The 13737-nt window shown below is 46.7% G+C and overlaps 1 protein-coding gene across 1 annotated transcript in view; it reads left to right on the forward strand.

The window, feature by feature from the left end:
• LOC311111363 (liprin-beta-2-like) overlaps positions 1–13737 on the forward strand; it is a 43090-nt gene that overhangs the window by 15232 nt on the left and 14121 nt on the right. The window contains exon 6 of the mRNA XM_084154080.1: positions 456–517. Coding sequence (XP_084010206.1) covers positions 456–517 — 62 coding nt within the window. The remainder of the gene's footprint in view (positions 1–455; positions 518–13737) is intronic.

Here is a 13737-nt window from a genome sequence, read left to right on the forward strand (position 1 = left end):
TGGCAACATTTTATGAGCTCACATTTCTTCAACTGAGTATATTGAATCACTGATCAGAATACAGAATTTCCACTGGGAAGGGACTCTTAATGTCAGCCAACTGGTGTTGAGTACCATAACCTTGATATGGCATTGTGCTCTTGCTACTAGAAGTATAGTTGAGTGATTTTTAAGTTTCATTTTCAGAAGATGTCTTTTCCATTGCCCATGGCTGCCTGACAACTTTCTCTACTTCATTTCTGCTTATTGTATGGGCCCCTAGCTCATACTGTTGATTTTCCCTGGCTAGATGAGACATTTTCCAACTGAGAAAAGCTCTGCTCCATCTATTGTACATATCCCTACTATATGCCTAAAATGGGGTAGAAAACAAAAGATTGCAAATAAATTGTCATTATGGTACTGTGTGCATAAGGTACATGGTGGCAACTACAGTATGACTCCTCTTTCTATAGACCAGGAGCTCCAAAGGTTAAAGACCGGGATGGAGACACTGCTGGTTGCCAATGATGAAAAGGTGAGTAGGCGGCTGTCAGAAAAAGGTTACTATGAATGTATGTTTGTCTCTCTCGGTCAAGTAGTGAGCTGGAATTTGGCATGCATCTCAAAATAAATCATTGAACAGTGTGATCCCACTGCTTTGTATATAGTTGGGTACCATTGTATACATTAAGCAGTGTTGGCATACACAGCACGGCCATCATCATTACTGTTTGGATGGCAGGGGCTGCTGGAAGGTCGATGGTGTACGTAACCACACATCAGTAGCACCACCCACTGCCATTTATAGCACACTAGGGCTTTTGTACTCTTACAGTTGCATGGGTGGAATCCTGGATCTTTGACCACATGGGCATCATGCCTCATGCGCTAGTTCTATATCGTGGAGCTCCGCCCCATAGGGGAGCTCTGCTCCTATTGGTTTACCCACTGCCCTAAGGCAGCATCAGCCTGAGACAAAATTATGCACACACCTGCAGCCAATAGGAGTACAGGTGTCCCTATGAGGGGGGATGCCTCCCCTCAATCAGCCTCCCTTTATCTTCAGCGACTGGACTGGACTGAAGAAGCCAAGAAGAGACGAAGAGAAGACTCAGGAGGAAGAAAACGCCGTCGATTTTCCAGATCATCGACGTCGTCCTACAATGAGCACACCAAGCTTATCCATAGGGTAATTATTTAACAAAAGCTCTTTTCAGAGCTCAATGTCGCTGTTCCCCTTGGTGGCTGTCGACCCCCCCCCCGACTTATGTTTTGTGGGTTGAGGGACACAGCACGCCAGGGATGGCCTCATTAATCCCCCCCTATGCGCCAGCTGCCCCCTCCTTTTTTGAGGGAGAGGAATCAGCGTTGGGCATTTTTAGGGAGGATATTCCTCTTGAGGATGTGCTATCAGTGTTAGCCTCAGCTTCTGAGGCATCATCTGAAGGCGCTGACTCAGGAGATAACAGGGCTATTGGGGAAAAAAATGAATATTCTATTGGAACAATTCATTACACTGACCCAGATGTTTAACACCCCTTTTCCCTCAGGAAAGTGTGAGGTCATTTCATCCCTGGATGATGACGCCACAGCCTCTCTGTGCTCTGAATTTTCAGGTCTCATTGAGTGGGCTGCTAAACAGTGGGAGATTAAGCTGCCCCCCATTCCCTCCAACCCGGAAGTGGACATGATGGAGGGCGGCCGTTACTCAGCTTGGCGTCAGACGGCGGCCTCCAGCAGCAAGGGAGCGGTCCTCGCCCCCCCCCCCCCCCCCCCCCGCAGCGCCAGAGGTGCCGACCATTCCGCCGGCGAGAGAGGTCATTAAAGAGTCATCCTGGCATCACCCGAAGGGCGGCCAGAAGAGACGCCGTTTATGACATGGCGAGGGGGAGAGAACGGAAGACGGCGCAGCGCCTGGTGTGACTGAGCCCACTGTTCCCCTCCACCCTACTGTTGAGGGTATGGAGGAGAATGTTTTTTGTTGATGTGTGTAATAAAGAGTTGGCTCTACCTGACTTTGTCAAAGAAAGAGCCCCTTTTCCATAATACATCCGAGAGCGTTCGACCTTCCTCACTCTCGCTCTCTCTCTTACCACTCGAGTGCAGCTCAGCCCACCACGGTGTGTTGCTGAGCGCACACATAAGGTAGGTATAAAAAGGATATTAATTTTAAGATGTTACCTTATGAAGACCTCACTTTACAGACTCCTAGGTGTGCTGTAGTGAGTGTCTCACATAGCAGGCTGCAGTCTCAGTCATATAGTGACAGGATGATGCAACCGCTATTCGGGGATGGCGCACTGTCTGAGGCTAAGGCCTCTGTCAGTGCAGTTCAGACCCGTGCTACATTCAAGGAGGGCCGGAATACTACGGTTACGGGTTTAACCAACATATCGGCGGCCCCGTTTCTCTCAGAATGCGCTGATGCTCACCACACTGAGTTTAGCTCAGCCCACCAGGGGTGCAGAGCTGAGCACACACAGGAGGTGAATGTTAATAAGGTATCAAGGCGCCGCCTTGTGTTACCTCATAGAAACCTCACATTACAGACTCCTAGGAGTGCTGTAGTGAGTGTCTCACATAGCAGGCTGCAGTCTCGGTCAGACACTGACATGATGACACAGTGCGCCATCCCCAAATAGCGGCTATCGCAGACTAAGGTCTCTGTTAGTGCGATTCAGACCCATGCTGCGTTCACGGAGGGCCCGATTACCACGGTCACGAAAGTAACCAACGTATCGGCGCCCCCACCTCTCTTAGAACGCGCCAATGCTCACCACACTGAGTGTAATTCAGCCCACCAAAGGTGCAGAGCTGAGCACACACAGGAGGTGAAAGGGAAAAAAATACCAAGGCACCGTCTTAGGTTATCTCAAAGAGACCTCACATTACAGACTCCAAGGAGTACTGTAGTGAGTGTCTCTCATAGCAGGTCTCAGTCAGGACATTTTACATTTTAGTCATTTAGCAGACGCTCTTATCCAGAGCGACTTACAGGAGCAATTAGGGTTAAGTGCCTTGCTCAAGGGCACATTTACGTCATTTAGCAGACGCTCTTATCCAGAGCGACTCACAAATTGGTGCATTCACCCTATAGCCAGTGGGATAACCACTTTACAATTTTTTTTGGGGGGGGGGTAGAAGGATTACTTTATCCTATCCCAGGTATTCCTTAAAGAGGTGGGGTTTCAAATGTCTCCGGAAGGTGGTGAGTGACTCCGCTGTCCTGGCGTCGTGAGGGAGCTTGTTCCACCATTGGGGTGCCAGAGCAGCGAACAGTTTTGACTGGGCTGAGCGGGAACTATGCTTCCGCAGAGGAAGGGGAGCCAGCAGGCCAGAGGTGGATGAACGCAATGCCCTCGTTTGGGTGTAGGGACTGATCAGAGCCCGAAGGTACAGAGGTGCCGTTCCCCTCACTGCTCCATAGGCAAGCACCATGGTCTTGTAACGGATGCGAGCTTCAACTGGAAGCCAGTGGAGGAGACAGGAGACAGGATGACGCAACCGCTGTTTGTGGATGGCGCATTATCGCAGACTAAGGTCTCTGTTAATGCGATTCAGACCCATGCTGCGTTCACGGAGGGTCTGATTACTACGGTTACAGGTATAACCAATGTATCGGCGCCCCCACTTCTCACAGAACGCGCTGATGCTCACCACGCTGAGTGTGGCTCAACCCACCAGAGGTGCGGAGTTGAACACACACACAGAAGGTGAAGGTTAAGAAGGTATCAAGGCGCCGGCTTGTGTTACCTCATAGAGACCTCATATTACAGACTCCTAGGAGTATTGTAGTGAGGGGCTCTAATAGCGAATTGCAGTCATCTGGGATGATGACGCAATCGCTTGCTGGGGATGGTGCCCTGTCGCAGGCTGTGGCCTCCGTCAGTGCAATTCAGACCCGCGCTGCGTTCACGGAGGGCAGGAATACGACGGTTACGGGTTTAACTGACGTCTCTGCACCTCCTTCTTGTTCAGAACGCACTAATGTTCCCTCTCCCTTTCATGGGAGGCCCGCCTTGGGCTGTTCCACCACCTCAGTGTTGGGGAACAGCGGCGGCAAGGGCCATAGAGGAATACAGGTCCTTCCTACTGAATGTACCACAGCTTCGCGCTCGGCCGCTTTCTCTGCATTGCTGGCAGTGGCAGCGAAGCTGCACCCTCTCACGCTGGCTAGAACAGACGTTGCAGAAGGGTTATGCTCTCCAATTCCATCGGACCCCACCCCCATTCAGGGGAGTGGTGGAGACGGTGATGAAAACGCCCGAAAAAGTGGCCGCTCTGCTTTCAGAGATTACGGAACTTTTGGCGAAGGAGGCGGTCACAGTGGTTCCCCAGGAGCAAAGGAATAAAGGGCTATATTCACCCTACTTCCTGGTGCCCAAAAAGATGGGGGGAATGAGGCCAATATTGGATTTACGCATTCTCAACGAGAGCGTAACCAAACGGCCCTTTCGAATGCTAACGACAAAACGTCTGCTGGAATGTGTCCAGAAAGGAGACTTTTGTACGAGCATAGACCTAAAGGACGCGTACTTTCATGTGCCGGTACAGCCGCGTCACAGGAAGTTTCTGCGATTCGCCTTTCAAGGGGTGGCGTACGAATACACGAGGATGCCATTTGGGTACGCCCTGGCACCTCGCACGTTTTCCAAGTGTGTGGAGGCGGCATTGGAACCGTTGCGTCGTCAGGGAATACGGCTACTAGCCTACCTAGACGACCTACTGGTTCTCGCCCCGTCAGCAGAGCTGGCGATCACTCAAACAACACAGACAGTGATTCATCTCACATGTCTGGGGTTCGCTGTGAATTGGAAAAAGAGCGCGCCCTGGGCCAGTCAACAGATTGTCTGTCTACCTGGGGATACAGCTAGACACTGTAATGATGAGGGCTCGAATTTCGGACCCCCGAAGGGTAGCCTTGTTGCTAGACCTGAGGAAGTGTTGTCCGAATCACACGGTGACGGCGCTGTCGATCATGTCACTTTTGGATCTCATGTCGTCAGCCCACTCTGTGGTTCCGCTGGGACTCCTGCACATGCGCAGGATGCAGCGATGGTTCGCCCAACTAAGACTAGACCCATTGCGTCAACGTCATCGGTTGGTGGTGGTTCCCCTCTCGCTCAGTGCAGATCTGACCTATTGGAGAAACCTGCGCGTTCTCACGCACGGAGTCCCAATAGGCAAAGTGTCCTCTTACATCCCAGTGTTCACAGATACGTCTCTGACGGGATGGGGAGGGACATGTCAGACCCAAGCGATAGGAGATGAGTGGCCTCTTTCGAGTCGCCACATCAACCTCTTGGAGTTGGAAACGGTTCGACTGGTTTTGACCCACTTCACGTCTACCCTTCGGGGTCGCGATGTGCTGGTCTGGTCAGACAACCGGACCACAGTAGCTCACATAAATCGCCAAGGAGGAGTCAGGTCTCCTGCTCTCCATCGGGCGGCAGAGGAATTGTGGCTGTGGGCTCACGAGCACCTACGCTCATTGAGAGCAGCACACATTCCGTGCTACTTGAACGTAGGAGCAGACCTCATGTCAAGAGGGAGTCCTCGAGACGATGAGTGGTGTCTGCATCCGGACATTGTTCTCCAAATTTGGGAACAGTTCGGGAGAGCCGAGGTGGATCTATTCGCGTCACACGTGAACGCGCAATGTCCCCTATGGTTCTCTCTGAGGGAACAGGAAGAACCACCACTGGGAAGAGACGCTTTTGCGCACCACCCGTGGCCGAGTGTTCTTCTGTATGCATTCCCTCCGCTGTCCTGCATTCTCCCACTGTTAGCCAGGGTGAGGTCAGGAGGGCTGTCAGTGATACTGGTAGCCCCCGATCGCCCAGGGGCTCCTTGGTTTGCGGAGATGAGTCAGATGTTGATTGCGCCAACTTGGCCAATTCCACATCGACGGGACGCATTGTCTCAGGCGGGGGGCACGATAGGGCAATTGCCATAATCGGCCAACCACTGAAGGCCTGGCTGCTGAGAGGGACAGGCTAGAGCGCCGTGGGTTATCTGATGCAATGATCAGGACCATACAGGGTTCACGTGCCAGTTCCACTTCCAGGATGTATGTCAGTAGATGGAACGTGTTTTCACGATGGTGTGTCACACAAGGTGTAGACCCCATGAGCTGTCAGGTTGAGAGTATTCTCTCTTTCCTACAGCTTATGTTTGATAAGCAGCGATCGCCCGCCACCATTAAGGTGTTTGCAGCGGCGATTTCAGCTTGTCACAAGGGGTTTGGCAGAGACAATGTCTTTAGCCACCCTCTAGTGAAACGTTTCCTATTAGGAACGCGGCGGTTTAGGCCAACACCTAGAGCCACGCTTCCTCAGTGGGATTTGGCTTTGGTACTCGAAGCGCTATGTAAGTCGCCGTTCGAGCCATTGAATCAAATACCCCTCAAGATGCTGTCTATGAAGACAGCATTGTTGCTCGCTTTGACTACGGCTAAGCGTGTCAGTGATTTGTGTGCGCTTTCGACGAGACCCGACTGCCTGGCCATTAATGGCGATCTGAGCAGAGCGGTGTTACGTCCTAACCCGGCATTTGTGCCGAAGGTTATTAGGAGTTCATATAGATCACAGACCGTGGAGCTGTGGGCTTTTTCTCCTCCTCCTCATAGAGAGGAGTGAGGAAAGGCTCCATCGCCTGTGCCCAGTACGCGCCTTGGCGTGTTCCGTCGAGCGCACAGCAGCGATTAGGTCATCGCCTCAGCTGTTTGTGTGTTATGGTGCTGCTGCACTAGGTAGACCACTTGCGAAACAGCGTCTGTCTCATTGGCTTTGTGAGGGCTTATGAGGCAGCGGGGCGACAACTGCCTCAGGGTATCAGAGCTCACTCCACTCGTGGAGTAGCAGCTTCTACTGCCCTTTTCAGAGGAACAGGGGTAGAGGATATATGTAGAGCGGCGTCATGGTCAACACCGTCTCCATTTATCCGTTTCTATCTCTTGGATATGTCTTCTAACTCTTTGGCTCAGTCTGTACTCAGCGTGGCTGAAGGGAGACTTTGAGCTAGGAGGAGAGGAATGCAGGACTGAGGAGACAAGGTCTCTATCAAGTCCGCTTCTGATAGAAGGACATATTTTTGGCATGACTCCTGACTGACAGGTTCAGTACAGTAGACGGCATGTATTCATCTGCCCACCAGTGAGTCACTGGAGTGAGGCGGAATGATGGGGGATAATAGTAGTAACTTGGTTACGATGCTATTAGACCGGTCATGACAATTTGACGGAATGTGACGTCTGTTTGTTCAGATTAGTATGAATCATGTTCTGGGATCTGCCCACTAATCTCTGGGGTTCCATTGATTGAGTGAGGCGGCCTACAGTGTACACAATGTAGAGTGACACTTTGTGTCATTCCATTAGTGGTCGGTTGTATTGTAACAGGATATTGAGGTACCATCTATCTGCTAGTACAGATTAGTATGGCCTGTATTCTGGTGATCTGCCCACTAGTCATTGGTGTTGCCATTGGACTAGGTGGGGCGGGTTTTTAACCGATGATGCAGTATATTGTGACACTTGTATGGTGACAGTGGTTACAGTACTGCGGGAATTGGTTGCAGCCATTGCTAGGCCTGACCTTTTCATTTTGATGGGAAGTGTTGGGCTCGGCAGGGAGTACATTTTGGAGCGCTATGCTCCGCCTTAAACCAATAGGAGCAGAGCTCCCCTATGGGGCGGAGCTTCACGATATAGAACGATTAGTTACCAGAGTGTAACTCCAGTTCTATGAGTGGAGCGGAGCCCCATAGGACTTAAGGCCCTGCCGACCCTCTCTAGTCTCGCTGAAGATAAATATCTCGGGAGGCTGATTGAGGGGAGGCATCCCCTCTTATAGGGACACTTGTACTCCTATTGGCTGCAGGTGTGTGCATCATTTTGTCTCAGGCTGATGCTGCCTTAGGGCAGTGGGTAAACCACTAGGAGCAGAGCTCCCCTATGGGGCTCCGCTCCACTCATAGAACTGGTGTTACACTCCGGTAACTAATCGCTCTCTCTCCGCGGCCATCCATTTTAGGCAAAGCCACAATTAAGGAGTCCTGGATCTGCCAGACCTAATTTTGGAGTTTGGTCCATTAAGAGAAACATGACAAGGCCATGGGCACTGGCACCACTTCAAAACACACACACTCACTCTAACTCCTCAGGGCTAGTTACCACTACTCTGATTTCCAGCTATGCCCATGTCACTCTCCACCCTTTTAACCCTTATGTTGAACGCATATGGCGAACGCCATTTACAGTGCCTTGCTAAAGTATTCAGATCCCTTGGATTTTTCACATTAGTGGGATTAAAATGGATGTCAACAATCTAGAGAAAATACACTAATGTCAAAGTGGATTAATTTTTATTTTATCAAAACTAACACATTTTAACAAAACTGTTGCATAAGTATTCAGCCCCTTTTGTTTAGGCAAGCCTAAATTAGTTCAGGAGTAAAAAATTGCATATAAATTGCATGGACTCACTGTGAAATAATAGGGGTTGACTTGATATTTGACTAATGACTAATGCTTCCTCTGTCCCCCATACACATATTTGTAAGGTCCCACAGTCAAGTGTTGAATTTCAAGCACAGATTCAACTACAGACCACAGAGCTTTTCAAAAGCCTCATGAAAGGCAGTGATTGGTAGATGGATAACAATAACCAATCAGACATTGAATGTCTCTTTAAGCATGGTAAGGTTGATAATTATGCGGTGAATTATGTATTACAGTTTTTTTGATTGCTTAAGCACGATTTTCAAAACAGGGCCCGTGTTTTCAAAACACTACACACAATTAGCACAACCACACACCCAATTAGCAAAACACTACAGATCCTTTGCAAAATTAAACACTCTTGTAAAAACTATACACTTCTTTTTAAAAACCACACTTTGTTACCATATGAAACACACACGTTTCACATTACTATACTCTGTTTGCACGAGTTACACTCTGCTGTGATAAACCTAAAACACTTTTAGCACTTCTACTTCCCTATGATTAGAGTAGGCTACTCTCAACAAAGTACAAATATAATGTAAATTCACCAAACACTACACAAGACCAATGTTGCAGACTGAAGAAACTCATTTATTTCTCAACACGCCCAAAATGTTGACATGGAGATTCATAATACTGTAACCAAACGTCACTTTACGTATTGTAAGTTCAAAAAAAATTTAAAAAAATAACTAGACATTGTCTCTTCGCCTAGCTGGATCTGGCCAGAGAATTTCATCAACATCGCAGGCAATGTTGTCATTAGCAAGACACCTTGGAAAGAAACGTCTTGAATGACGAATCCATCCTTGCATTGCTGCTACCTCCATCTGGTCACAGGCCTCCTCCATGGCTTGGATGAGGGGTACCTCAGCCTGGAGACGGAGATCATATACCTTCCACCGCCATGCCGAGAAAAACTCTTCTATAGGGTTGAGGAATGGAGAGTATGGTGGAAGATATAGGACGGTGAAATGTGGATGTTGCTGAAACCAGTTCTGAACCAGAGCAGAGCGGTGGAAAGACACATTGTCCCAGACAACAATGTATTGCATATGATCGATTTGATTTGCTGCTGTTATGTTGTGCAATTGGTCCAAGAATGTAAGTATGAGTGCTGTGTTGTAAGGGCCCATATGGGCATGGCGGTGGAGGACCCCATTCTGTGTAATGGCTGCACAGAGTGTTATATTACCCCCACGTTGCCCTGGGACATTGACTATAGCCCTGTGGCCAATGATGTTTCTTCCCCTCCTTCGTGTTCTCGTCAGGTTGAACCCAGCCTCATCTACGTAAATGAACTCATGCTGGATCTCCTCTCCATCCATTCGTAAAACTCTCTGAAAAACAGTGTCAGGCAAAATTGTGTAGTTCAGTGTAGATCTAGTATACATATTACAGTACAGTAAAAGATTATGAGACAGTATGCAAGATCACACTGCTAAAGTGAATACATACCTCTGCATAATCATGCCGCAGTCGTTTCACCCTTTCGGAATTGCGCTCGAAAGGCACTCGATAAATTTGCTTCATTTGAATATGTTTTTTTTTAGGATGCGTGCCAGTGTTGATGTTGAGACCTGATGGATATCGTTGAAAATGGCGTGGTTATTGACAATGTTAGCTTGGAGCTGCTTGAGTGTTATAGCATTGTTGGCCAAAACCATGTTTACTATCTCCCTCTCTTGCTGTTCTGTGAACATAGGAGGCCTTCCCCCTTGTCGTCCCTGACCCTCAATCCTATGTAGAAAAAAAAACAGTATACAATAGTACAGTAATTTCACAGGAAAAGGTAACAGAAGTGCTGATAGTGCATAGAATATAGTACTGTAAGCAGTTACTGAAACCGTGCAGATGTTTTTGATATGATGATATTTTTACAATACCTATTTTCCAGTCGAAATGTTCTCATCACACTTGCCACTGTATATCGGCTTAGATTTGGCTGTACTCGCAGTCCAGCCTCCCTCAGCGTCAGGCCGTGGTTGACAATGTGGTCAACCAGTGTTGCGCGGATCTCATTTGTCAGATTCGGTCCTCTTTGAGCACCTTCTTGTCTTCCTCCCCTTCCTCCTCCTCCTCCTCCTCGTTCTCCTCCTCGTTCTCCTCGTTCTCCTCGTTCTCCTCGTCCTCCTCCTCGTTCTCCTCGTCGTCCTCCTCCTCGTCTTACTCTTTCTCTGACTCTTTCCATTGTGCTTGAAGACCGATGAACTCACCTGCTGCTTTTTATAGTGCTTATACACCTGATTGGTGTGTCTACAATTAAGCAAACGAGTGTTTGCACACCTGATGACTGTGTTGAACCAATTGGTTGGACGGTGTGGTAATTTGACAGTCAGTGCTTTGGTATTGCAAGGACGTGACTTCATGATAGATTTTTGTGTGTAATGTATGTTAAGTGTGTTTAGTGTTTTGCAAATCACTGTGTGTAGAGTTTTGCAACAAGTGTAAGGTTGACAATGTGCTTATAGTTGTGCAAATATGGGCTGATGTTTTGCTTCTTGAGTGTAAGGTTTTGCTAATAGTGTACTACTTTTAATTTTAGTGTGTAAGCAATCCAAAAAAACTGTAAACCACCCAGACACATCAAAGATACAGTCCTCCTTCTGAACTGAGCAGCAGGACAGGAATGACACTGCTCCGGTATGTTACCATGAGGCCATTGGTGATTTTAAAATGGCTACCGAGTTCATTGGCTGTGCTGGGATAACTGAGGATGGATCATCAACATTTTATTGACTCCACAATAAAGACATAAATGATAGAGTGAAAAGAAGAATACAAATATACACAATGTATGCAACAAGGCACTAAAGTAATACTACAAAAAACACTGCAAAGGAATACACTTTTTTGCCTAAATGTAAAGCCTTATGTTTGTGGCAAATCTAACACATCACTGAGTAACTGCCCCCTTATTTTCAAGCATAGTGGTGGCTGCATCATGGTATGGGTATGCTTGAAACTGGGACATACTGAGGAGTTTTTCAGGAGAAAAAGAAATGGGATGGTGCTAAACACAGGCAAAATCCTAGAGGAAAAACTGCTTAACACCAGAGACTGGGAGAGGAATTCACCTTTCAGCAAGACCATAACCTACAAAGCAAAATCTACATTGCAGTTGCTTATCAAGAAGACTGTGAATGTTCCTGAGTGGCCAAGTTAAATCTGCTTGAATCTGTGGCAAGCCTTGAGCATTGCTGTCTAGCCATGATCCCCAACATCTTGATAGAGGTTGAAAATGTTGGACATTATTTAATATTTTATTTATTAGGATCCCCATTAGCTGTTGTAAAAGCAGCAGCTACTCTTCCTGGGGTCCACACAAAACATGAAACATTACATAATACAGAACATTAATAGACAAGAACAGCTCAAGGACAGAACTACAAAATATTCAAAGGCACACGTAGCCTACATATCAATACATACACACAAACTATCTAGGTCAAATAGAGGAGAGGCTTTGTGCCGTGAGGTGTTGCTTTCTGTTTTTTTAACCTCCTAAGGGATCGGTGTCCCGTATACGGGACGGTTGACCTAACGTGTGCTAATGTGATTAGCATGACTGTTGTAAGTAACAGCAAACTTTCCAGGACATATACATGTCTTATATGGGCAGAAAGCTTAAATTATTGTTAATCTTACTGCACTGTCCAATTTACAGTAGCTATTACAGTGAAAAAAATACCATGCTGTTGTTTGAGGAGAGTGCAAAACAACAACAAAACGTATCACGCCAACTGGTTTGATACATTCACCTCTGAAGTTTGATAAAATCCATTTGTATATCCAAATGTAGGAACTGGGTTCTACACTTTGAGCCCTTGCTGTCTTTGGCTCCACACCCACCCCGCCCGGCCATCTAGATGTGTGAAAGTTAGTGTATAAGCTAATGATCCATCATGTATGACATTCCTGGGATTGTGTAAACTTAAATTTTGTATTACCATATCATTTTTGTATGTTCTCTATAGTCATGTACTTGAAAATGTATCAATTGACCAATTCGGTACATTTGGGCAGACTTGATACAAAATAGTCCAGTATTGCAGTGCTTCACTGGATCAATCTGAAATGTTGCACACTTCTGCCATCTAGTGGACAAAATCTAAAGTGCGCATAACTGCAATATTATTTACATTTTAGTAATTTAGCAGACGCTCTTATCCAGAGCGACTTACAATTAGTGAGTGTATACATTTTTCATACTTTGGCTTTCCATATTGTGGTCTTTCTCTTGCATTTCAAAGACAATGGAACATTTTTTTTATAGAAAACGCATGTATTTTTTGTTTGTATTATCTTTTACCAGATCTAACGTTATATTCTCCTAGATTAATTTCACATTTACACAAACTTCAGTGTTTCCTTTCAAATGGTATCAAGAATATGCATATCCTTGCTTCAGGTCCTAAGCTACAGGCTGTTAGATTTGGGTGTCATTTTAGGCAAAATTTGAAAAAAAGGGTCCAATCCTTAAGAGGTTAAACCAGGGTTGCTGTTTATTTGAGCAATATGAGATGGAACGGAGTTCCATGTTTCCATGTAATAATGGCTCTTTTATAATACTGTATGCTTTCTTGAATTTGTTCTTGATTTGGGGACTGTGAAAAGATCCCTGGTCGCATGTCTGGTGGGGTAAGTGTGTGTGTCAGTGCTGTGTGGAAGTTCACTATGCAAACAATTTGGAATTTCCAACACATTAATGTTCCACACTGATTCATGTTCCACAACTCTTAGCCAAGCGAGACTGGCATGCATAGTATAAATATTAGCCCTCTGATTACAATGAAGAGCAAGATGTGCTGCTCTGTTCTGGGCCAGCTGCAGCTTAATTGTGTCTTTATTTGCAGCACTCGACCACACGACTGGGCAATAATCAAGATAAGACAAAACGGGAGCCTGCAGAACTTGCTTTTTGGAGTGTGGTGTCAAAAAAGCAGCGCATCTCTTTATTACTGACAGACCTCTCCCCATCTTTACAACCATTGACTCTATATGTTTTGACCATGACAGTTTACAATCTAAGCTAATGCCAAGTAATTTATTCTCCTCAACTTGTTCAACAGCCATGCAATTAATTACCAGATTCAGTGGAGGTCTAGAACTTATGGAATGATTTGTACCAAATACAATGCTCTTAGTTTTAGAGATGTTCAGTGCCAGTTTATTACTGGCCACCCATTCCAAAACTGACTGCAACTCCTTGTTAAGGGTTTCAGTGACTTCATTAGCTGTGCTTGCTG

Source organism: Coregonus lavaretus, assembly GCF_964263955.1.
Source record: "Coregonus lavaretus genome assembly, chromosome: 37".
NCBI lineage: Eukaryota > Metazoa > Chordata > Actinopteri > Salmoniformes > Salmonidae > Coregonus > Coregonus lavaretus.